Source organism: Carcharodon carcharias, chromosome 21 (genome assembly GCF_017639515.1).
Source record: "Carcharodon carcharias isolate sCarCar2 chromosome 21, sCarCar2.pri, whole genome shotgun sequence".
NCBI classification, from domain to species: domain Eukaryota; kingdom Metazoa; phylum Chordata; class Chondrichthyes; order Lamniformes; family Lamnidae; genus Carcharodon; species Carcharodon carcharias.
Window position 1 is genome coordinate 39,949,665 of NC_054487.1, and position 26,578 is coordinate 39,976,242.

A 26,578-nucleotide genomic window follows, 5' to 3' on the forward strand; every position below is an offset into this window, starting at 1 on the left:
CTTCTTTTAAAAATTGTGCGCTTAGGATTTCCTTCGTTTATTTCAAATACGCCTTTTGTGAATAGCTCCAGAATTAATCTGAAATTATAATACATTTCTACTTGCTCAAACTGACACCAGCTATCCTGATGAGCTTACATGAAGTAAAATGGCCCTGTGCTCAATCTGACAAGACAGTAGACAGCGAGGTAGCAGTGTGACTGCTGGCCTGTGTCACCACAACTCTCACATATATCCAGCTTTTTCCCTTCTTCCACATGCTTTGTGTTGAAGTTGGTTCAGACAATTCATGTAATTTATTTCAAACTGCTAGCACAACACAAACCCTTGGCCCAGAAAGAAATTAGACTCACAATAGGAAAAAATGCTCATTGTAAATCGTATCCTCATTTCTTCAAACAGGGAACTATAATAATTTGTGTGTCCATCCCCCACATTGTCACTCACATGTTCAACTAATTTATTAATCAGAAGAATCTTTGCTATTGTTATGTGTGCTCAGAAGGTCTTAGATAGGAGCAAGAATAGGCCATTCAGCCCCTCAAGCCATTTAATTATATCATGATTGCTCTTTATTTCAACCCCATCTACCCACCTCGATGATTTATCCCTTAATACCCTTGCCTAACAAAAATCTCTCAATCGCAGTTTTGAAACTTTCAACTAACCTAACCTCAGCTTTCTGGTGGCAAGAGTTCCAGGTTTCTTTTTGTGTGATGAAATTCAGTCCAACGTCACCATTGAACAGCCTAACTCTAACTTTAAGTTTGTGCTCCCTTGTTCCGGACTCCCCACCAAAGCAAACAGTTTCTCTCTATCCGCCCATCTCTTAGATCACCCCTTAATCTTCTATACTCAAGGGAATGAAGCCTAGTCAATACAACCTCTCCTCATAATTTAACCCATTCAGCCTCAGTGTCATTCCGGTGGATCTGCACTGAACCAGATCCACCAAGGTAAATATTTCCTGCCTCAGGTGCATTGCCTAGAACCGAATGAAGTACTCTAGATGGTTTCTAACCACAGCTTTATCTATAAATGTAATATAATGTCCACTCCTTTGTATTCCAGCCCTCCTGAGACAAGGAACAACATTCCATTAGACTTTTTGGGTTTCTTTATACCAGTCCACTAGCTTTTACTGATTTCTGTCCTTGGGTGTCTGCTCATTCGCAGCCCCTAGCTTATCTGCATTTCAAAAACACTCTGATCTACGTTTCTCATGTCCAAAAGTGGTGAAATCATACTTTGCTACATTGAACTCCATCTCTCACTTAATCTATCAATGTCCCTTTGCATCCCCATAGCAATGCTTTTTGCTTAACTAACAAACAGGTGATTGTTGAACCAGTAAAGGAGAAATGCTTGGGGCTTCAAATCAATTGAACCAAAATCTATAACGCTGAATGGCAATTCTCAATAAATTAGTCATTTGATTTTGAACCAACAAAGGAGGCTATTTGTGTTTGTGCTGAAGCCAATCACTACTGAATTTTCCTCTACTTCAATGACATAACCACTTTCCCTTATAAGATGCAGTGATCCCTGCCTTAACTAATTCCCATGGTAAATCATATCATAACAACTCTCTGCATGAAGCCCTAACCTTACAACTTAGGCCATTTAAAACTGATGATCCCTTGTCAGCAACTTGCTAACTGGAGATAATAAGCCTTTCACTACTCAGATGATCAACAAACATCAATGAATTCTCCTCTCAGCTTCCTTTGCTCTGGTGGAAATTGTCTCAGCATCTCAAGTCTCTGCTCATAAACCACATTTCTTATCCCAGGTTTCATCCTGACAAACCTATGCCCTACACTCTCTCTAGTTTAATGTATTTTATATAATGGAAAGACCAAAGAAGCACATAGTGCTCTGGGGCCAGATTATTATCTTTCACAAATTTGTCATCTCTTTATTCCTATTCCCTGTGCCCTATTCATAAAACCTAAAATGATGCTTGCTTTTGTTTTATAATGGAGCATTCTACCCGCATTCCATACTTTTAGGTATTTACTTATTTGATCCCTAGATCTCTTCTGTTCTCCCACTCCCTTCAGTCTCTTTCCATTGAGTTCATACTCCCGTTCCTTAATTTCTTCCTCAAAACCTTCCACTTCTCCAAGGGCTTTGCCCATTCTGCTAAACTGCTTATGTCATTTACATCACTATAACAACATGTCCTCTTGATCTACCCATGAGTCATACCATAGGAGATCTACCTGAACCATACACAGAAAAGCAGAAATGTTTAACCAAATTCAGTCAATAACTCTGAGCCCAGGTTGCGTGTCATTGCCTGAGCACCTCAACAAGGCCCTCTAACCAGTCTCAGTTATCTATTATTGTCCAGTTGCTCAGACATGGTACCTTGAGGGAGTTTGCAGCACTGATATGGTTATCATAAACCAGCACGTCCACAGTTAGCTTGCACAGTCGATGAATACTAGCCGGATCTCCCTCCAGGGCATTTGTATCCACTGGGATCTGCCACAATGGGTGAAGGCATTTGGTACCGTCCCAAACCTGTTTGGAAACATCATTTTCACATAATTATATACAAATTCAATGAATTAATCCAATGTTTTACATTCAATTTCTTGGACTAAGTATATTAAGTAATAAAGCGTGTAAAATCAATCTATTCTGTCATACCCTCAATTCGCAACAGAAACGTGTATTTATATAGCACCTTTAGCATAATAGCATGTCGCAAGACACTTCATGGGGGCATTATAAAACAATGGATGACACTGAGGCACACAAGGAGAAAATAAGGTCAGTTGACCAAAAGTTTGATTTTAAGATGTCTAAAGAAAGGAGGAGAGGTTTGGCCAGGGAATTCCAGAGCTAAGGGCTATGCAGCTAAAGATACAGCCACCCATGCTGGACCAATTAACACTAGGTGATGCTTAAGAGATTAGTATTAGAGAAGCACAGATATCTCAGAGGGTTGTGGGGCTGGAGGAGATTACAGGGATTGCCGGGGGGGGGGGCGGTGTTGAAGGAAATCCGGGATTCAAAAACAAGGGCGAGGATTTTAAAATGAGGTAATGCTTAACTGGGGGCCAATGTAGGTTGGCAAAGATAGGGTTAACGGGTAAATGGGGCTTGATGCAAGTTAGGACCTGAGCAGCAAGCCTGCTACAACTAGACTACAATATATTATTGCTATTTAGTTTAAGCTTTTGCACATTTTGGCCAGAATAATTTTTTTTAAAAAATGTGCTTTCATTCAATTTGATTGTTTAGCCGCCAACACAACACACAAAGGTGAAGATTCTCCTGGTAGGTTTTCCTGATGTGCACCTGTGCATTTAAGAACTGGTACATCTGCATTCTATTTTTTTTATGTTCGTTCATAGAATACAGGCATTGCTGACAAGGTCAGTATTTACTGTCCACCCCTAACTGCCCTTGAGAAGGTAGAGGTGAGCAGCCTTCTTGATCTGCTGCAGTCCATATGGTAAAGTGCTGTTAGGGAGGGAGTTACAGGATCTTAGGATCTTGATCCAGTGACGATGAAGGAATGGCAAGATATGCCCCAGTCATTAAAGGACGGCAGAACCATCAGTTACCCTCATTCATATTTTACCTTGCAACTAAAGCAGTTGCCCAAGGTATAGGTGGCACCATTTGCACTGATGGGCACAGGTGATTGCCATGTAAAGACCAGTGTCTGGTGTCACCCCCAATCTCATGAGTGCTCCCAGCACAAACTGCCACCATTGCTTCAAACAACCCACACAGCTTTGTCCTAAATGAAAGGCGTTAATTAATGATGTCCACAACAGTTACCGAATATATTGTTGCCAATAGATACATTTTAAAACAATTCAGAAACTTGCTTAAACAAAACTGTTCAAAAATTAAGGGAGGGATTGAGAGCTGTAAAGTTTTGGAAGAGCTGTACATTTTTCTTATACAGTGATAAATTTAGAGGTGAGTGTCTTTTATAAATAACTGGATTTAAGAATGATTTAATGAATTGACCTAATGTTTTACATTTACTCTTGACTTAAGATGGAAGGCTTATCTTGCATTTATGTACAACCTTTCATGTCCCAAAATACTTTTCCCCTGTTTAAAGTTTAAAATGAAGAGTCGAGCCCCATGTGAGTATGTTCTTTAATCTTTAGATTCTCCAGGATGTAGAAGCTTGGTTCTAGACGCTAATTCAATTATTGGTTCTTCTGAAAGGGAATGGGCAATGTATTTGTTGATTCTGGCACTGGCGGATTTACTGTGAAACGAACAGTGTGGTGGCATGGGGTCCCCAAACTACAGGAGGCCCCAAAATGCCGGATAAATCTGAGAAATATATTGCAACCTGCCAACGAGGAGGCAAAATCACAAAAGCAGTGAAAATTAGGCTTTTTCTTTCTGTGTCTTTAAAGGAAGTCTTACTTTACACGAGCAAAATGGACCGAATATTCTTTCCCTAATGGCTTGCATATGCGATATGTTAAAATATTGCAGCTCTTAACTCCCCTACATGTAAATGCTGAATTATCGTGATGAACGCACTATAACATTTGCAAAGAATGAAAAATGACGGGTGAGGCAGAGATAAAAGAGAATGTTCTTTTTCTTGGCTGGTCATGAGGTGGGGGGGCTCCAAAAACTAAAACAACCACATCCAGGAATGATGTTAATTGCTGGTAAGTATCAAAGGTAACAAGCTTACAGAAAAATATATTACCTCTAAATGGCTTAACTATCAAAGAAGGTTTGGTGTACACATTTTAATTATTTATTGTTTCAAACATCAACAAATTCTAGCCAACAGATGTCTCAGTCAATAGAATACAATGCAATAATGCAATAATCAATAGAATACAGTGCAATAATCTCTTACAATTGTGTCTTTAAACTTGATTTATTGGCTGCTCTTCATTCAGCAGCCTTTTGGTCTGGGCTATACAGCAAACTTTTCTTAATAGAGCAGAATTACCAATCCAACAGTCCAAGAAGACAGCTGTTGGTCTAAAGGCACACGTATAGAATATAGGGCTGTAGCGCCAATGCTTAGTCCATGTACCTTTGGAAAACACCTCTCCTTTGGCAAGTTTATCCAAGTATCTTTAGTTCAACTTCTGGAACAGATGCTTGGGTTTGGGTTTTGTGGTAGTATTGACGGAAAAACTCAGCTTTGGCCATCATTCCTGCCCTGAAGCTGACAGCAAACTGCACATGCGGAATTAAACATGAAAATCTCAAAGTTGTTGTCAGTGATGCTACATTTCCCATAGATGGTGATGTTGAAGGCCTCTGGACTGCAATCAATTCAAAATCACTGAGCTGACCAGTATTTACCCATTCACACTATTATTCCCGCTGTAAAAACCCTTGAAAAAGTTACTCCTCATTGAATGAGGTGTAACTGGGTTTTTAAAGGCTTACTAAGTTCATAATTATTGCTAAATAGTCTTAATAGCTCTGCAAAACCAGCAAATTACTCTTTTTAATTATAAAATAAAATTTTTAAAAAGATATTTCAGCTTCTACCCTAATCCCAAGTGCATGTTCCAATTATTTATTTTGTTCTTTGCGAAAAACTTAATTAAAAGTGAAAAATGCAGTGCATTTTACTTTCTGGTTTGCTGTCTGTGAGAATATCTCAATGTGATTGGCTGCTTACCATGCTTTATGATAGCACTGTTGCTGGACACCTGGAGATCCCCTATAGCTGGCACTATAGTCAACTGGCATCAGGAAAGGGGAAATCCATGCTAGTGAAATCACTAGATCTTTGTAGGCAGCTTTTTTCGAGGTCAGCAGCGAGTGCCAGCACTTCACTGTGACTGTGAAATTCAGTGGCAAGCTGACATGCGAATCCAAGTGGGCCCAAGCCTACAAAAGATCTTCAATGATGCAGAATTATGGGTCACCATCATGAGGAGGTTGGTGTTTCAAAATGCAGGCTCACCATCACCTTCTCAAGGGTGATTGGGGATGGGCTATAAATGCTGCCCTTGTCAGTGACATCCTCATTCCATAGACCCATGTCACCTCCACTTTTGATGCTCCAATCTTCAATAAAACCATTATTCTCTCCCTCACCCTACCATGCCCTCTATTATTGACCCCCATCTCCACTCCCAAGTCCAAGAGGCACAAACTTGAATGGATATGGAGGACAACTGGTTTAGCCAACCATTATCAGATCTGGCTGGACCATGTACAACAGTATCATGGACTGCTGTCATCTGCAAAAACTGCTTACTTTTTCAGAATCATCCTGGAATGCAAAGATAACCCCGGCTTCTTTTCTCTACTGCAAACAGTCCTCCTAAACCCCTTTTCCTGTCTCTTCCCCCCTCACCTCCAATGAGTACAGAAAAGGGCTCACAGGCTTCTTTGTCACTAAGATTCAGACCATCTGAGCAGCTGCTTGTTACTACCCTTTCTTTCCTGAGCCCACCAGGCCAAACTTCCTCTAAGGCTCTGCCCTGTCCTAGTCCGGAACTTGTATCTTTCTCTAGTTTCTCTCCTGCTCTCTCAACCCAATTCCCACTAAACTAATGAGATCCAACTCCATTGCCCACTCCACCTTCCCCAGGTCCCATTTTAGCTGACATTGTTAACAGTTCTCTCCCTGCAGGTTCTGTCTCCCTCTCTCTCCTTCAAATCTGAGTCATCAAACCTCTCTCAAAAATACAACCTTTGACCCCCATCATCCTTGAAAACTAGCACCCTATCTCCTAACTCCCTTAAACATGTTGTCACCTCCTAAATCAAACCCATCTTCCCAGAAATTCCATGCTTGAATTCCTTCAATCAGGTTTTCGCCCTCTGACATTACCTATGTGACTGTGATATAAGTTAACTTTCCTCTCTCCTCCTTCTCAACCTGTCTGCAGCCTTTGACACTGTTGACCACATCATCCTCCTCCAACATCTCTCCACCGCTGTCCAGCTGGCTGGGACTGCACTGGCCTGGTTTCAATCTTACTTAGTGAATCGTAGTCAGAGAATTTCCACCAATGGCTTCTCTTGTCATTCCCACAAGGTTATTTCTGGTGTTGCCCACCCCCCCACAGGATCTACCCCTTCGCCCCCTCCAATTTCTCATTTACACATTGCCCCCTCGGTCACATCATCAGAAAACACAATATCAGTTTCCATGTATACACTGACAACACCTGGTTCCACCTGACCACCACCTCTCTCAAATCCCTCAATGACTGTAAACTATCGACTGCTTATCCAAGATCCAGTACTGGATAAGCAGAAAATTACTCTAATTCAACATTGAGAAGACTCGAGCCATTTCCTTCAGTCCCTGTTCCAAAATCCGCTCCCTTGCCACCAACTCCACCCCTTTCCATGAGGTTGGACCAGACTGTTTGTTCACAACCTTGGTGTCATATTTGACTGCAAGATTAGCTTTCAACCACATACCCACATCATCACGAAGACTGCCTATTTCTATCTCCGTAACATTGCCTGATTCCACCCCTGCATCAGCTCTTCTACTGCTGAAACCCTCATTCATGCCTTTGTTCCCTCCAGAATGGACTATTCCAACAGAGCAAAAGCTGAATTACCTGGAAAAACTCAGCAGGTCTGGCAGCATCGGCAGAGAAGAAAAGAGTTGATGTTTCGAGTCCTCATGACCCTTCAACAGAACAGAGTTCTCATGAGGACTCGAAACGTCAACTCTTTTCTTCTCCGTCAATGCTGCCAGACCTGCTGAGTTTTTCCAGGTAATTCTGTTTTTGTTTTGGATTTCCAGTATCCGCAGTTTTTTGTTTTTATTCCAACAGAGTCCTAGCTGACCTCCCACATTTTATATTTCATAAACTTGAGGTCATCCAAAATTCAACTGTCTTAGCTCGCAGCAAATCTCGCTCAACCATCAACCTTGTGTCCGCTGACATAAGACCACAAGCAACCTACACTGTCTCCTGATTAAGGATTGCCTCACTTTTAAAAATTCTAACCCTGGTTTCTAATCCCACCAAGACCACACCCCTCCTATCTCAGTAATCTCCTCCTGCCTTCAGAGATTTGTGCTCATCTAATTCTGACCACTTGAGAATTCCTGATTTTAACTGTCCCAAATCGATGGCCCTGCCTTCACTGCACAGGTCATAAGCACTGGAACTTCCTCCTTAAACCTCGCTCTCTGCTCCTTTAAGACTTTCCTTAAAACCTACCCCTTGAGCCAAGTTTCTGATCATCCATATATGGCTTGGTATTTGGTATAACGTCTCTGTGAAGCACCTTGGGGCATTTTATTACAATAAAGGCGATATATAAATACAAATTATCATTGTTAAATAAAAACAAAACATTACTCTCTGTCTTGATGTGATTTGATATCAAACAGATAATTTGATACTGTTCAGTACAGAGTTTCAGTCCAAATAAATGATAAGTGGGAGGCAGGCTGGCATCGATCATACAAAGATTAAATAAATAAAGATTCCTACCTGCAGATCCACAGTAATGCGGCTGACTATAAACAGCCCTCTGAAATGGTGAGCAAGTCACTTAGCTGTATCAATCAGCTATGAAAATCTATACTAAGAATAAAACTAGATGGATCACCCAGTATTGGCCTCAGCATGGAACATGACAAAGGCACACCTGTCCAATCGGCCCTGCAAGGTTCTCCTCACTAACATGTTGGAACTTGTGCCAAAATTGGGAGAGCTCTCCCACAGACTAGTGAAGGAACAGCCTGATTTAGTCATATTCATTCAATCATACCTTACAGACAATGATGCAACCACCTCCATCACCATCCCTGGATATGTTCCGTTCCACAGGAAAAACAGACAGACCCAGCTGAGGTGGCAGTACAGTGGTATACAGTCTGGAGGGAGTTGCCCAGGGAGTCCTCAACATTGACCCGGACCTCAAAATCCCATGGCATCGGGTCAAATATGGACACGGAAATCTTCTTGATTACCACCTACCTCCCACCCTTAGCTGATTAATCAGTACTCCTCCATGCTGAACACTACTTGGAAGAAATACTGAGGGTAGCAAAAGATGTATTTGGGTGGGGAATTTCACAGTCCATCACCAAGAGTCACTTGGAAGCATCAATACTGACCAAATTGGCCAAGTCCTGAAGGACATAGCTGCTAGATTGTGCCTGAAGCAGTTTCTCACCTGAATGCATAATGAGGCTTGACTGAGAGACAAGGCATCCACTAAAGTACTGAAACAGCTGCCCCCCCACCCCACACTGAGAAAACATTGCTAAATTGACAGCTCTTGCTCTCTGATCTCTTCTGTCAATTTCACAATGTTTATTTACACAAGATAAAGAGGTTTCAAGTGTTTACAATTTCTGCTATTGATACTTTAAAGGGCCTGATTGATACTTTTATTGGACTGTAGCAAAAGTAATTTTAGTAATGAATGACTGTTTTTTTTAAGCTTTTTTAACACATCTTATCACTACAAAGTTCATTGGTTCTATACAGAGTGTACAGTGGATGAATGGGCATGTTGTCATAGCTCGGCATGGAGAGTACGAAGGGGCCATCAGGGTTAGATGGAGAGGCATCACTTTGCATGGTGGGTATGGGTAAGACTATTTGAACTTACCTTTCAAAAGGTTCCCTCACCCAGGCTATGTTCACGACACGTCTGAGACGCTGTGAACCACGACTCTTTGAAAAGCTGGCCCGAGTCCATGAAAGACTAAGACATGCCTTTCCCCACAAGGGAGCTAGCCAGGTCAGGAGCACAGGGTGCAGCTCACAACCCAAACCAATCCGCACCCTTAAACAGAACTGAAAATTGGAAACCCTGGGAATAGGGTTGTAAATCCCAGAATTAGGCTCCAGCTGCCATTTTCACCCCTCCACAGAGTCTCCCCAGCTCCCATGAAAATCCAGCCCATAAAACCTATGGGTACAAGAGCTGGTCAGAGATTGGGTATACTGCAGTGAATGATTCAGTTCCTGACTCCCCAAAGCCTCCCCATCATCAATAAGATATAAATCAGCGGTGAGATGGAATATTTTCCATTTGCCTGCATGAGTGCAGCTCCAACAACACAAAGAAGCTCAACACCACCTGGAATAAAGCTGTCTGCCTGATTGGCACCCCATTTCCCACGTTAATCACTTCTACCACTGGCTCACCATGGCAGCAGTGTGTACCATCTACAAGATGCACGCAGGAACTCAGCAAGGCTCCTTCAACAGCACCTTCCAAACTCATGACCTCTAACACCAAGAAGGACCAGGGCAGCAGGAGAATGGAATTATCATCACCCTGTGGAGGGGTGAAAATGGCATCAAGTTCTATTCCAAATCATACACTATCCTTGACTAACTTGTAATCATATCACCATTCCTTCATTGTTGTTGTGCCAATATCCTGGAGCTCTCACCCTAACAGCACTATGTGTGTACCACACAGGATGTAATGGTTTAAGAAAATGATTCACCACCACCACCTTCTTAGGGACAATTCGGGGTAGGCAATAAATGTTGGTCTTGCCAGTCAAGTTGACATCCCATGAACCAATAAAAAAAATCTCTTTCAATGAATTGAGTGGGAGTACAAAGGAAGGCGTACGAATTAAACTGGAATCTATTAAGCCAGGTTTTATTGAGCTGCTTTATTTCATGAGCCCTTTACAACAGGTCTTCAACCAGAGTAAGTAGTCAGAGAAGAGGAATGGAGTCAGGCACAATGATGCAGAGTTCGAATATTATGATACTTGATGGAAGCAACCCACTACACTTCCAATTTTCCAGCAATTAAAATCTATTATTGGAAATCAGAAGTACTGATTCGCCAAGATAATTCTCTGATCCATCCTCCTCTTGAGGGGGCTCTACACTGGGGATCACACCCTCAATGAATTTCCTCGATAGTCTGAATATAGCCTTCAATCAAGGCTGAACCTGATTTTGAAGCAAAGCATCATCAGATTCCTTCCTCCAAACACAGGTTGGGTCCGAACTCTGGGTTTGTGCAGTGCAAGTTTAGCTTCAACATTAATTAGAAAGCACTTCACACCAGAGCTAAGCAGATTAGGTAAGTGTACCCTTAAATATCCAGAGAATTTTACGTTTTCATTGCAGCTTTAAACATTTAAAGAAAATGGGCCATTTGCAAGGGATCATCACATCAAAACGCCTAAAAATCCATTCAAATATTTGCACTGTAGGAAGAAACACCAAAATGAGTATTAACATTAAAAATATTGGCTTGAGTTCAATTCATGCAATTGTTTTAAACAGTGCATCCATTCTAATGTCTTTTATTGATTGAATCATTGCATTTTTTTTTACTGTCATTCAAGCCAATGAAAGTGAAAGCGGGCAGAAAAATAGTCCATATCCTTCACTGGAACAGGAGCACTCAGCACAGGATTAGTAGCTTCGTAATTCAAGATAAAACCGCACTTCATCAGTATAAAAGGATATCAGTAAAACAATGTGTCAAAATAAGTGGATATCCATTCCCAAGTTAACTCCGTTTGGGTCCTATTGATTTCCTGTTTTAATTCGCATGCAAAATATATCCGATTAGACAGATAATCACAACTGCACTCTCTCATCCATAAAAAGATGAAGTGCATCAGGGTGATTGAGACATTCACTGCAGTTTATAACTCGCCATGTTGCAAACCTGCTTTGGAATTTCTCTTTGTGCTGGACCTATGGCAAAATGCAGTCTTAATTGCAACTACTTGTTTTTATATAGCACTTCAAATATAGGAAAGCAGTGAAACCGAAGCATTAACATACAAACTTTGTCACCACACCATGTCATAAGGAGGCATTAGGACAGGTTATCAAAAGCTTGGGCAAAGAGACAGATTTTAAGCGACAGAGGCAGGAGGCAGGGTCAGTAAATATTTAGGAGGCAGAGTTGGATAGATTCTTGTCTAAAAAGAGAGTCACAGGTTCTTCATGGTAGGAAGAATGTGGAGTTGAGGCCACAATCAGATCAGCCATAACCTTACTGAATGGTGGAGCAGGCTCAAAGAGCCGATTGGCCTACTCCTGCTCCCAGTGCATATGTTCCTATGTTCATATTTAAAAGGAGAGAGAGGTGTCCAGATTTAGGGATGGAATTCCAGAGCTTGGGAGCAATGTAGGTGAGTGCCCAGTTGCCAATGGTGCAGGGAAGGAAATTGGGGATGTATAAGAGAATCACAGATCACAGAATGCAGAAGAGGCCCTTCGACCCATCGAGTCTGCACCGACATGAGAGAAACACCTGACCTACCTATCTAATCCCATTTACCAGCTCTTGGCCCATAGCCTTGAATGTTATGGCGTGCCAAGTGCTCATCCAGGTACTTTTTAAAGAATATACGGCAACCCGCCTCCACCACCCTCCAAGGCAGCACATTCCAGACCGTCACACCCTCTGGGTAAAAAAGTTTTTCCTCACATCCCCTCCTGCCCCTCACCTTAAACTTGTGTCCCCTCGTGACTTCAACTAAGGGGAACAGCTGCTCCCTATCCACCTTGTCCATGCCCCTCATAATCTTGTAAACCTCAATCAGGTCACCCCTCAGGCTTCTCTGCTCCAACAAAAACAACCCAAGTCTATCCAACCTCTCTTCATAACTTAAGTGTTTCATCCCAGGCAACATACTGGTGAATCTCCTCTGCATCCGCTCCAGTGTAATCACATCTTTCCTATAATGTGATGACCAGAACTGCACACAGTACTCCAGCTGTGGCCTCACCAAGGTTCTATACATCTCCAACATGACCTCCTTACTTTTGTAATCTATGCCTTGATTGATAAAGGCAAGTGTCCCATATGCCTTTTTCACCACCCCACTAACATGCCCCTCCGCTTACTGAGATCTATGGACACACATGCCAAGGTCCCTTTGTTCCTCAGAACTTCCTAAAGTCATGCCATTCATTGAATACTTCCTTGTCAAATTACTTCTGCCAAAGTGTATCATCTCACACTTTTCAGGGTTAAATTTCATCTGCCACTTATCTGCCCATTTGACCATCCCGTCTATATCTTCCTGTAGCCCAAGACACTCAACCTCACTGTTAACCACCCAGCCAATCTTTGTGTCATCTGCAAACTTACTCATCCTACCCCACACATAGTCATCTATATCGTTTATATAACTGACAAATAATAGGGGACCCAGCACAGATCCCTGTGGTGCCCCACTGGACACAGGCTTCCAGTCACTAAAGCATCCTTTAGTCATCACCCTCTGTCTCCTACAACTAAGCCAATTTTGAATCCACCTTATCAAATTACCCTGTACCCCCTGTGCATGTGCCTTCTTTATAAGTCTCCCACGTGGGAACTTGTCAAAGGCTTTGCTGCAATCCATTTAAACTACATCAACTGCAACACCCTCATCTACACACCTGGTCACCTCCTCAAAAAATTCAATGAAATTTGTTAGGCTTGGCCTCCGTCTGACAAAGCCATGCTGACTATCCCTGATCAAACCTTGCCTCTCCAAGTGGAGGTAGATTCTCTCCTTCAGAATTTTCTCCAATAGTTTCCCTACCACTGACGTGAGACTCACTGGTCTGTAGCTCCCTTGCTTCTCTCTACAACCCTTCTTAAATAGCGGAACCACATTAGTTGTTCTCTAGTCCTCTGGCATCTCCCCCATGGGGCGGAGGAATTAAAAAATTGGGTCAGAGCCCCTGCAATCTCCTCCCTTGCCTCCCTCAGCAGTCTGGGACACAAATCATCCGGAACTGGAGATTTGTCTACTTTTAAGCCTGTCAACACCTCCAATCCCTTGTCACTCCCTCTATCAATCTGCTCAAGAACCTCGCAGTCTCTCTCCCCGAGTTCAATACCTTCATCCTCATTCCCTTGGGTGAAGATGGATGTGAAGTATTCGTTCAACACTTTACCAATGTCCTCTGGCTCCACCCATAGGTTGCCCCCTTGGTCCCTAATGGGCCCTATTCTTTCCCTGGTTATCCTCTTCCCATTGTTAGACTTATAGAATATCTTGGGATTTTCCTTACTTTTACCAGCCAGAGCCTTTTCATATCCCCTCTTTGCTCTCCTAATTGCTTTCTTAAGCTCCACCCTGCACTTTCTGCACTCCACTAATGCCTCTGCTAATTTTCTCCCCTTGTACCTGCTAAAAGCCTCTCTTTTCCTGCTCATCGTATCTTGAATATCTCTGGCTATCCATGGTTCTCTGGGCTTTTTACTCCTTCCTATCACCCTAGAGGGAACATGTTGAGCCTGTACCCTCCAAATTTCCTTTTTGAACACCCCCCACTGCTCCTCTGTAGATTTCCCCACAAGTAGCTGTTCCCAGTCTACCTTGGCCAGATCCTGCCTTATTTTACTAAAATTTGCTCTCTCCCAATCCAAAACATTTTTTTGAAACTTGTCTATTTCTTTGACCATAACAAGCTTAAATTATACCATGTTGTGGTCGCTATCACTAAAATGCTCCCCCACCACCACCTCAGCCACCTGTCCAGCTTCATTCTCCAGAATTAGGTTCAGCACTGGGCCGTCCGTTGTTCAACCCTCTACATATTGACCTAAAAAGTTCTCCTGTACACATTTCAAGAAATCTACTCCATCCAAGCCCTTAACACTATGTCTATTCCAAATAATGTTGGGAAAGTTGAAATCGCCTAATATAATTACCCTATTGTTATTGTTTTTACACACCTCGTGAATTGTGCACATATTTGCTCCTCAATTTCCAGCTGACTATCTGGGGGTCTATAATAAACATCTAATAATGCGGCTGCCCTTTTTTTATTCCTAAGCTCTACCCACAAAGCTACATTTGATGCCCCCTCCAAGATATCATCTCTCCTTACTAGAGTAACGGACTCCTTAACTAATAATGCAATACCTCCTCCTCTTTTACCCCCTCCCCTGTCTCACCTGAAGATTCTATATCTCGGAATGTTGAGTTGTCCATCCTGCCCCTCCCGCAACCATGCCTCTATGATGGCTACTATATCAAAATTCCACATGTCAATCCTCACCCTTAACACATCTGTTTTACCTGTAATACTCCTGGCATTAAAGTAGAGGCCATCTAGCCTTGCCTTACTCCCTTGAAACTTAATGCAGCTGTACTCCCTCTGACTTGATTGTTTCACTGTATTATGATGTGTCCCTATTCTGCTAACATTCTGTGTCCCCTCCCCCTGCAGAATTAGTTTAAATTCCTCCCAACAGCACTACCAAAGGCCAGAATTGAAGAAGCATAGAATTGTTGAAGGGCTGAAAAGAGGAGGTTATCTCCACAATTTAAGCATGGTATCTAGAAGAGGTGCTTTGGCAGCACCAGCACTGCAAAATGGGGCAATACTGACAAAGTTGTTTCACTAACAGATGAGACTGACAATCACCTGGAATTATTTGCAATTTATTTCATTATTTTTCTGAAGACTACCTTGAATTGTTGAAATACTCCTTTGGAGCTCAGCTTGTTGGATGGACTGGACCACAGAAGGGTCTTCAGTTTGATCCCGATCTGTGCTTAGTCAACCAATCTCCGCAGGGTCATAACAGCATTACAAAGGCTTAGATTGACACTACCAATCTCTATTCAGTAAGCTCTGATGGAAGTAATAACCCATGTGGTTAAATATCTCCATAACACACACAGCCTAGACTCACATAAATAATGGCCACTTGGGTGAGGTAGTCACTGCCTGTAACCCAGCTTGAATCAGTCTTCAGAACAGGAGGGGAGAAAATTGAAAATAACAGTTTCTCTTTCCATTACGATTCACTCTTATTTTCTGTCATGCTATCGCTATTAGTTTTGCTATATCTCTGTTTTTTCCTCCTGTCTCTCCTTCAACATCATTTATATTCATCTCCTCTGCTTCAGCAGGTACAACATTGCAAATGGTTCAACAATCAGTTCTGAATGTAACAGGTTGCTGTTTGGTATCCTCATGTCAGTCCAAGATGATGATGCCAAGGTTTCGGCAGGGAGCCCACCCCCAACAAAATGCTCCAGAGCTCAAAGTCTACTGAGAATCAGCGTGGCTCAGTTGATTTCACCCTCTCCTTCAAATCCAGAAGATTGTTAGTTCAAATTGCACTCCAGAGAGTTTAGTGAGATCACAGTGAGACTGCATCTGGAATACTGTATACAGTATTGGTCTCCTTATTTAAGGAAGGATCTAAATGAATTAGAAGTTCACATAAGGTTACTAGACTAATACCAGGAATGAGTGGGTTGTCTTATGAGGAAAGGTTGGACAGGCTAGGTTTGCATCCAAGGAGTTTAAAAGAATAAGAGGCAACTTGATTGAAACCTTTAAGACGTTCAGGGGTCTTGACAGGGTGGATGTGGAAAGGACGTTTCCTCTTATGGGAGAATCTAGAACTAGGGGTCAGTGCTTACAAATAAGGGGTTGCCCATTTAAAACAGAGTTGAGGGGATACTTTTTCTCTCAGAGGGTAGAGTGTCTTTGAAACTCTCTTCCTCAAAAGGGAGTGGAAGCACAGCCTTAGAAAGTTTTTAGGCAGTGTTAGATAGATTTTTGATAATCAAGCTTCCTGTTATAGTCCCACATTTTACTTTGTCTTCTCTGAACTAAGGAACAGGACTCCACTCAGGTATTCAGCTGCTGTAGCGAGTCCCACTTCTTCAAACAGACAGTGTATAAAGCTCTCAGCATTTTCAAGGATGTCTTATTAATTCACTGCTTGCTCCCTGATGGGTAACAGTAAATCATTGATAAATCTCAGTTCATTTCCAGACAGATTTCAACACTAATTTAAGGGTTAATTAAGTTGGTGGACAACCTGCTTCGATATGGAAGAATAGTTCCAGTTCAATCAGCTTGTCTTTCTTTAATATCTCAGATATCACTAGGCTGTTAACCAATTATCACTGGGCCCAGATACACTTCCATTGAGTATATCAACTTCAGTGTCAAGCCCTGTTTTAAACCATAAACCATAAACCATAAAAGCAGCCTGTGACTCACCCTTCCTGATCTTTAGAGGCCAGTCTTGATGGAAATATTGTGCATTGTTCATCTGTTGTGAAGCATGAGGCTGCACTGTCAAGATTACACCCACCATAGCTCATTGCAACAAACTGCCATTGATCAACTGTGTTAGCAAAACAAGATGCACCAACGTTCTTGTACCTTCACAGTGTGGTGCAGGATTCCCCGTGAAGAGGATTAATAGTACGCTGCGGCGCCATTTCACCTAACCTTCAGTCCTGTGACAGTCATGGACATTTATTGTTCTCAGGCTAGTGGGGTGGTCATGCAGATTTGAAATCTCACAGTTGATCTCTGAATGGAGTGTCAGTTCAGTCCCAGATAAGTTTCAAGAAGCAGATTAGAATATGAAAGAATGAGAGTTATAGAATAAGTGAAGAGACAGAGAAAATAGAATTATTTCATAATTAGTCACTTGGTAGTACAGAACTTGAGTATTGTTGAAAAAAAAAGACATGCTATCAAAGCTTTTTGTCTTGCACTCATCAGGACAGATACAAGAATGCCAAATTTCAAAGCGAACAACAATTTATACTGCATGAGAAAAGTGTGCCGATTGGTTGGCAAGTCGACTCTGATTGTTCATGGCATCGCCATGGAGAACGCATCAGGGTACTATTGTCCCCCATGCTTTTGTTTAATTCAAAAAAAGATGCAATGCCTGAACATGTTTCTTTTGCCTGCAGAGGACAGTTCTCTGAATATACGTGGCTACGAGTAAGCCACAATGTGAGCCAGCTGATAATCTTAAATTGATTATTAGTGTAATCCTTAGTACACTTAGGATTGTACAGCAAGTCATATCCAATCATAGAATCACATTTAACTTTAGACATTATGTTCTGAGTTTTGCAAGCATGGGCTGGTTGAGTACGGTCAGTAATTTGCTTATTACGAATAGCCAAAGAGATGTGCTGTTTGATACAATCCACCAGATGTTGGGATGTATGGCCTATGTACCTGGCATTACATCGGCACTGAAATTCATCTGTCACAATACTCATTTGTGCGATGGGCAGAACATCTTTTTGGCTTGATGGCAGTATCCTGTTAGTAGCAAATATCATTCGTGTTGCTACTGCATAGTAGCAGTGTGAAACAGCTAGCTTCAGCTGTTGCTCAAATTTTTGAGATACCTTATCCGTCCAGGGTAACCTGAAGTAGACTGAACACTTTTCAGGTCCAAAAGTGTCAGCCTCAGGCCTGTTCATGAGTATGTGCAATATACAGCATGAAATGATCTGATCTGGGAAGACATTATCCCACAGGGTAGCTTTGATGCACCCTATTTCGGCATCAAGCTTACATGGGCCCTATTTAATAATTACTTCCTAAAAAATGACTATGTAGAAAACTGTTGCGTTGTTATCTAAGTATAGTAGAAGAAAGAGAAAAAGAAAAAGGATAGAAAGAAAACATGGCACCTTTCAGGCCTCAGGGCAAAGCACTTTACAGCTATTATGGGATTTGGAAGTGTTGTCTTATAGGAAGTGAAGACTCCATATATCCTAGATGATTGAAGAGACTGTGGGGAAGTGGCTCTTAGTATAAAAACTTCATTGGATATGGAGAGGTTCTATATGATTGGAACCCTTTTGCCTGTCAAGTGCTTTCTCCACATTAACTCCTCTACGTTACCACTGTCTACAATAAATGAAACAGAGGGTATGCTGTGACATGTAGGGTGGGGTGTTTAAATGCCACCAAGGCCAGGAATGGAGGCACCCTGGTGCAGAATTTTGCACCATCGCTGTGTATGCCAGTTCCCCAGCTCCATTCTGTCCACATGCCATCTTCTTGGAGGCGGGTTTGGGAGGGGAGGGGTGAATCAGGTCTATGCCCTAGAAACCGTGAATAGCCAATTGAAGTGATTAAGGGCCTACTGAAGGGGATTTTCCAGTTGGCCTCCAGGCCCCCGCTATAGCTTGGAGGCGGCCTCAGACTGGGAGTTGGGTGGTGGGCGGGGTTGGCAGACTCAGCAACCCTCACTGCCTTCATTAATTGCCTCAATGTGGCTTGTGGAGGGACTCAAACCACCCACAGTGCTGGGACCACTTAGGGCCATTTGTTATTTTAAATTTAAAAAAAATAGGAGACAGATGTCTCCATTTTGAGGTGCCCTCTCTCTCACTTACCTGCATGGCCTCCTGCTGATGCTTTCAAGCTGAAAGGCCTCCTATTGGCCCTCCAGTTTTGACAGCCTGTCCAGCATCCTTCATTGGATGGCGAGCCCGTCCTCTGGCCACTCACTGGCCAAATCGATGAAAATCACATGTGAGTGATTGTTTGCCCAGAGTGCAGTCTTCTGACTCCTGCTTGGTTCAGAAGTGCGCAGAGAAAATCCTGCCTGCAGTGTCAAAGTTCAATGGCAGCGTTGTTCAATGCGATCGAGGCTCGGGTCGCTGCTGGATTCAATCCAAATCAATGACCTCAATGCAGAAGCTACTTGTCACCTCAACAATTTTGCAGCTAACACTAAATCACAGCGGCAGGGCCTTAGCAATTCACCAAAAAATTCAGATCGGTTACAAATACAAAATAACATTTGATGCTGACAAAGGTACATCAGGCAAAAGGTAAGTAGCATAGGTGGCGATGAAGGGAAGTGACTAAGCACAGAAATAACATGAGAATTGTCACCAGTGTCAAGATAGCTTGGAGATGCAAAACTACGAGAAAAAGTGAATTAGTGGTTGGGATAATATCTAGCACGATGCACACAGGTGGTCCAGAAGTTTTATAAATCTGTTGGCCCAGAAGTTTTATAAATCTGTTGGCCAGATCATTGTTGGACTGCTGTGTACAAGGTGAGTTGCAATTCTTCAGAAAGAGTAAACATACATTGGTGGTGATGTTCAAAAGAATGGTCTAAAATATAAAATGGATGGTTTATGAGGCAAGGTGGGAGAAGTTTCCTGTTCACAATCTAGGGTGAAGGTTATGAAGAAACCTTGTCCTGGTACATGAAGTGCTGGAGACCAGAGATAAGAGGAACTTATGGGAGAATTTTTCCTATGGCGGGCTGGGTGGGGGCGGGGGCAGAGCCGATTGCCACCCGCGATCAGCTGCGCGCCGCCATTTTACACGGGTGGGTCCAATTGGGCCCGCCCAGCCTAACGTGTGACTAGTAGCGCTCAGCGCTACCTGTGCAGGCGGGGGGAGGAGGAGAGTTGGGGCTAGCACTCTTTCGTGCATGTGCACAAAAGAGTACAGAAATCTCCCTGAGGCACGGAGCTGCCTCGGGGAGATTGAATGGATCAGGAAACATTTTAATAAATAAAGTAAAAACTTATTTAAACATGTCCCCTCATGTGACTGTTTCAATGAGCTGGGACATGTTTGTGAAGTTAAGAAAATTTATTTATTTTATTAAAGCTTCAGGAAACCTCATCCCGTCCATGGATGAGGTTTTCCTGAAAAACATGAAGGCCACTTGGGCTCTTCACCTGCCCGCCAACATTAAGGTTGGACAGGCAGTGTTCTTAACTAGTTCAGTTACTTTTTTAATGGCCTCAATAGGCCATTGACAGTTCGGTGGGTGCGCAAGATGATGCACAGAGACATCGGGACGCACGCCCAACATCACCGCGTATCACTTTATGTATTGGCGTGTCAGGCCCGCCTCTGCACACCAACCGGAAGATTCAGCCCTTAGAATATTAGTTCAAGGTGTCAGGTTCGCAAACCTGAATAAAAACAAATACGTTAGTGAAAAGTATACTGAAAAACAGTCCTCAGAATAAATTTTTGACTCAAAATTGTGATAAGCATTTGTAGTGATCTACCGATTAATGTCAAGGGCATTCCATTACGGTTGGTAGGCTGAGGGGTGACATATAGAGGGCAGAGCTTCATTGGACTGAATGGCTTTTCTTACCATTCACTTCTCTTGGGTGCCACCACAAAATAAAAAATTAAATCAAGGCAACAGCAGTAATATCCATAACGCTAACAATAAGCATTAGTCTTTTCAAATGAGAAGAAATAAAGTGAAGCTTTTTCAATTCCTTTCAAATCTTTTTAGATTTGAGGAGAATAGTGGGGAAAATAAAGATATTTTTGAAGTGTAATCTAAAATGTAATAAATTAACGAACAGCCACCCTGCAAATGGACTGAAAAAAGCATTGCCGATACTCTTAAAAAGAGACAAAGAACCTTAAAAGTATTTTTTGGTGAGATTGGAAATTAAATCATAGGGACACTTAAAATGTGTTTTTTATTCATGTAATTTGAGAACTGGAAAATCTGCCCGCAACTCAACTCGCATAGTTCCACTTTGTATTCTCAGCATTGAATTGTGAAATGAAGCAATCTTCTTTCATAAACAGTTGCTGTGAGCTATTACTAATTTTACTGGATCATGTACAGACTTCAGGAATTCAAAACAGCAACAACCCACTACCGAAAACCCTGGGCTTTAAATGAAACCTATTGTTTTATACAGATATTCAGGATCTGTATAATAAACCAACGTTCATTATATTTTCCCAGTTTATCATGAGCATTTGGTGGGCTGGACTCGTGCTGGTCTTGAATGCAGCCTCAACATCATCTTTAATAATTTGTGTAATTTAAGGCAATCTATCTCTTCAAAATATGTTTCCTTTCTATTTTCTCTCTTCTCTGGGGGAGATGGTGATGTAGTGGTATTGTCACTGGAGTAGTAATCCAGAGACCCAGGGTAATGTTCTGGGGACCTGGGTTCAAATCCCACTATTTGAATTCAATAAAAGTCAGGAATTAGAAGTCTGATGAAACCCATCTGGTTCACAAATGCCCTTTAGGAAAGGAAATCTACCATCCTTACCTGGCCTACACGTGACTCCAGACACAAAGCAATGTGGTTGACTCTTAAATGCAGTTGTATCAAACTGCTAGAAAGTCAAAAGGGAACGAAACTGGACGGACCACCTGGCATCGGGCAACAGCAAACTCAACCCTGTCGACCCTGCAAAGTCCTCCTTAATAACACCTGGGAGCTAGTGCCAAAAGTGGGAGAGCTGTCTCACAGACTAGTCAAACAACAGCCTGACAGTCATCCTCATGGAATCATACCTCACAGGTAATGTACCACACACCATCACCATCCCTGGGTATGTCCTGTCCTACCAGCAGGACAGACCCAGCAGAGGTGGCAACACAGTGGTATACAGCTGAGAGAGAATTTCCCTGGGAGTCCTCAGCATCGACTTCAGGCCCCAAGACGTCTCATGGGCAAGGAAACTTCCTGCTGATTACCACGTACTGCCCTTGCTCAGCTGATGAATCAGCACTCCTTCATGTTGAACACCACTTGGAGGAAGCACTGAGGGTGGCAAGGGCACAGAATGTACTCTGGATGGGAGTCTTCAACGTCCTTCACCAAGAATTGCTCGGTAGCACTACTACCAACCGAGCTGGCCGAGTCCTAAAGGACATAGCTGCTAGACTGGTTCTGCAGCAGGTGGTGAGGGACCCAACAAGAGGGAGAAGCATACTTGACCTCATCCTCACCAACCTGCCTGCTGCATATGCATCTGTCCATCACAGCGTTGGTAGCAGTGACCACCGCAAAGTCCCGCCTTCACATTGAGGATACCCTCCATCATGCTGTGTGGCAGTAACACCATGCTAAATGAGGGATAGATTTCGAACAGATCTAACAACGCAAGACTGGACATCATGAGGCGCTGTGGGCCATCAGCAGCAGCAGAATTGTATCTGAACACAATCTGTAACCTCATTGCCCAGCATATCCCCCACTCTACCATTACCATCAAACTGGGGTCTTAACCTTGGTTCAATGAAGAGTGCAGAAGGACATGCCGGGAGCAGCACCAGGCATACCTAAAAATGAGGTGTCAACCTGGTGAAGCTATAACACAGGACTACTTGCATGCCAAACAGCATAAGCAGCAAGTGATAGACAGAGCTAAGTGATCCACAACCAACAGATCAGATCTAAGCTCTGCTGTCCTGCCACATCCAATCGTGAATGGTGGTGGACAATTAAATAACTCACTGGAGGAGGAGGTGCTGCAAATATCCCCACCCTCAATGATGGAGGAACCCAGCACATTAGTGCAAATGATAAGGCTGAAACACTTGCTACAATTTTCAGCCAGAAGTGCCGACTGGTCTCAGACTCCTCCTAAGGTCCCCAGCATCATTGATGCCAGTCATCAGCCAATTCAAATCACTCCATGTGATAACAAGAAATGGTTGAAGGCATTGGATACTGCATAGGCTATGGGCTCTGACAATTCTCTGGCAATAGTACCGAAGATTTGTACTCCAGAACTTGCCGCACCCCTAGTTAAGCTGTTTCAGTCCAGCTACAACACTGGAGTCTATCCGGCAATGTGGAAAATTGCCCAGGTATGTCCTGTACACAAAATGAAGGACAAATCCAACCCAGTCAATTACTGCCCCATCAGCCTACTCTCGATCATCAGTAAAGTAATGGAAGGAGTCAGCAACAGTGCAATCAAGCAGCACTTGCTTAGCAATAACCAGCTCACTGGCACTCAAGTTTGGGTTCTACCAGGGTCAATTAGCTCCTGACCTCATTTCAGCCTTGATTCAAACATGGGCAAAAGAGCTGAACTCACAAGGTGAGGTGAGAATGACTGCCCTTGACATCAATGCTGCATTTGACCAAGTGTGGCATCAAGGAGCCCTGGCAAAACTGGAGTCAGTGGGAATCGGGGAAAACTCTCACTGGTTGGAGTCATACCTAGCACAAAGGAAGATGGTTGTGGTTGTTGGAGGTCAATCATCTCAGCTCCAGGACATCACTGCAGGGGTTCCTCAAGATAGTATCCTCAGCCCAACCATCTTCAGCAGCTTCATCAAAGATCTTCCTTCTATCACAAGGTCAGAGTGGGGATGTTCGCTGATGATTGCACAATGTTCAGCATCATTCGCAACTCCTCAGATACTGAAGCAATCCATGACCAAATGCAGCAAGACCCGGACAATATTCAGGCTTGGGCTGACAAGTGGCAAGTAACATTCATGCCACACAAGTGCCGGGCAATGACCATCTCCAACAAGAGAGAATCTAACCATCTCCACCAAATCCCCCACTATCAACATCCTGGGAGTTACCATTTACCAGAAACTGAACTGGATCAGTCACATAAATACTGTGGCTACAAGAGCAGGTCAGAGGCTAGGAATCCTGTGATAAGTAACTCACCTCCTGATTCCCCAAAGCCTGTCCACCATCTAAAAGGCATGAGTCAGGAGTGCGATGGAATACTCGCCATTTGCCTGGGTGAGTGCAGCTTGAACAACATTCAAGAAGCTCAACACCATCCAGGACAAAGCAGAGGTGATCAGACCAGATGGAGATGTGAGGATGTGTGTGTGAGAGAGAGTGGTGATGTCTCTTAAGCTGGCAGAGTTAGTGAGATGCCAGTGAATATGTGATGGGCTTTGTGAGCGTGTGAGTTTAGAATGATGAGATGGTTGCCGTATCCTGGCAGCACGGATGAGATCGTTCGTCCATTTTCTGCAATGGATGGCTGACCTCGTGTGCAGAATTGGCACTGACCACCTCTGCCACCACCTCCCAAACCAGACTGATGGGCCTCCTTCAGCCAGAGCAGGAGTGGAGGACATTGTGGCAAGCCTCCATGATGCCCAGAAGGCATCCCAGGGACGCGTCGCTGAAACGGGGGCTACTCTCTTCTTGACTTTTGGGGCCAAGTCTTCATGGGTGCAGTCCTGGGCTGTGAGCATTGAGAAGTGTGTGCATGGCTGCAATTTATGTGTGAGGAAGTGGTGTGGTAATGGCGTGGTGGGCAAATCGGAGGCTGGCAGCCAGCAGAACGGCGTGTTTCCTGTGGCTGCATAGTTAGTGAGTGGGAACGAGACGATACATGGCAAAAACCAAAATGAGTCGTCCCCCCCCCACACTTTGTGCAAATCTGGGGCGATTCTGCCCATGGCCTCCCTCCTTATATGGTCTTTATTTCTGCTTGGCTTATTGTCCCTGCAACACCACCCGTCCCCCCACCACATCCTTTTCCTTGTTCCAAGCTTGCTGAACTCCTAACACTCTCCATCTTTACTCGTCACAATCCTTCAGATTTGATCTTCCTATTTCTCTGCAATCTTGTCTCTGTCATTCATTTGCTATCTCTCTTCAACGGACACAAAGCTCTCTGCCAGACTGCATCAAATGCAACAAGATAAGAGCTCCTCTGGATGGATTTGATCACACTGTGTTGCATGCCACTCCAGAATCAGTGAGGCCACTGTTGAATGCAATGGAGTGTTTTGGATGGATCCAGTAAGGTTAGCATAATGTACAATTTTGGATCAATGTGGTAGTGTGTATCATGTCACAGTACATCCAATTAATTCAATAGCATGCTCTATATTCTTCTGGATTATGTATGGTGGGGCCATGCAATCCAACATGCTGTACTTCAATAACAAATAATAAAAATAAAAATAATAATAAAGACCTGGAAAATATTTTAATTTGTAGTGTGATCTCTCTAACACCTTCTGGCCTCCTGTGAGTCAATGCCATATTTATCAAACTAGAGCAGTATGCTATTCCTCAAACAATAACTTTATGCATATTGCAAGTGCAGCAAAAGAACATTAATACAACACAAATTTTATGTGTAGCAAATCTTAATTAAAAAGATAAAGGCAGAGTGTTAAAATATTGGTTCTTCTTCAGGTTTAAATTATTGAAAGGATCTATTTCAAGAAAGTTGAACAAGCAAATACTCAACGGTAATATATTACACATATTTCTAACAGTCCTGAAGTCCTTCTGGAAAATTCCTTGAAAGAAACCAATCAAAGAACACAATCTAATACTAATCTATTCTTTGGTGGAATTATTTGATATGTTCACAGAATTGTTACGACGCAAAAGGAGGCCATTTGGCCCATCGTGTCTGCAGTGGCTCTCCAAAGAGCATTATGACTTAGTGCCAATCTCCTGCATTTTACCCGTACTCTTGCGCATTGTTTCTATTTAAATAATCATCTAACGCCCTCTGGAATGCCTCGATTGAATCTGCCTCCGCCACACTTCCAGGCAGTGCATTCCAGATCCAAGCCACTCGCTGTGTGAAAAAGTTTTTCCTCACATCACATTTGCTTCTTTTGCAAATCAATTTAAATCTGTGCCCTCTCATTCTCGATCCTTTTATGAGCAGGAACAGCTTCTCCCTATGTACTCTGTCCAGCCCCCTCATGATTTTGAACACCTCTATCAAATGTCCTCTTAGCCTTCTCCTCTTCAAAGAGAACAGTCTCAACCTCTTCAATCAATCTGTGTACCTCAAGCTTCTCATCCCTGGAACCATTCTTGTAAACTTCTTCTGCACTCTCACCAATGCGTTCACATCCTTCCTATTGTGTGGCGCCCAGAACTGTACACAATATACCAGCTGAGGTCTAACTAGTGTCTTACTTATGCTCAGCATAACCTCACTGTTCTTGTACTCTAAGCCCCTATTAATAAAATGCAGTGTTCAATGTTTCTTTTCTTATATTTCAGATTGTTGTGACAGAATAAACTAGAATGAGTGCACTTCCTCATGAAATTCATAATTGATTCTCAGATTCAAGTAGTGCAGCTAAACAATCCATGAGAACTGTTACTTAGGCTTCCGCA

At 42.9% G+C, this 26,578-nt stretch overlaps 1 protein-coding gene across 10 annotated transcripts in view; it reads right to left on the reverse strand.

Annotated features, from left to right (window-relative positions):
* pot1 (protection of telomeres 1 homolog) overlaps positions 1-26,578 on the reverse strand; it is a 350,815-nt gene that overhangs the window by 61,571 nt on the left and 262,666 nt on the right. For all 10 annotated transcript variants that reach the window (XM_041216484.1, XM_041216483.1, XM_041216491.1 and 7 more), the window contains one exon: positions 2,374-2,529. In XM_041216484.1, the coding sequence (XP_041072418.1) occupies positions 2,374-2,529 (156 nt within the window). The remainder of the gene's footprint in view (positions 1-2,373; positions 2,530-26,578) is intronic.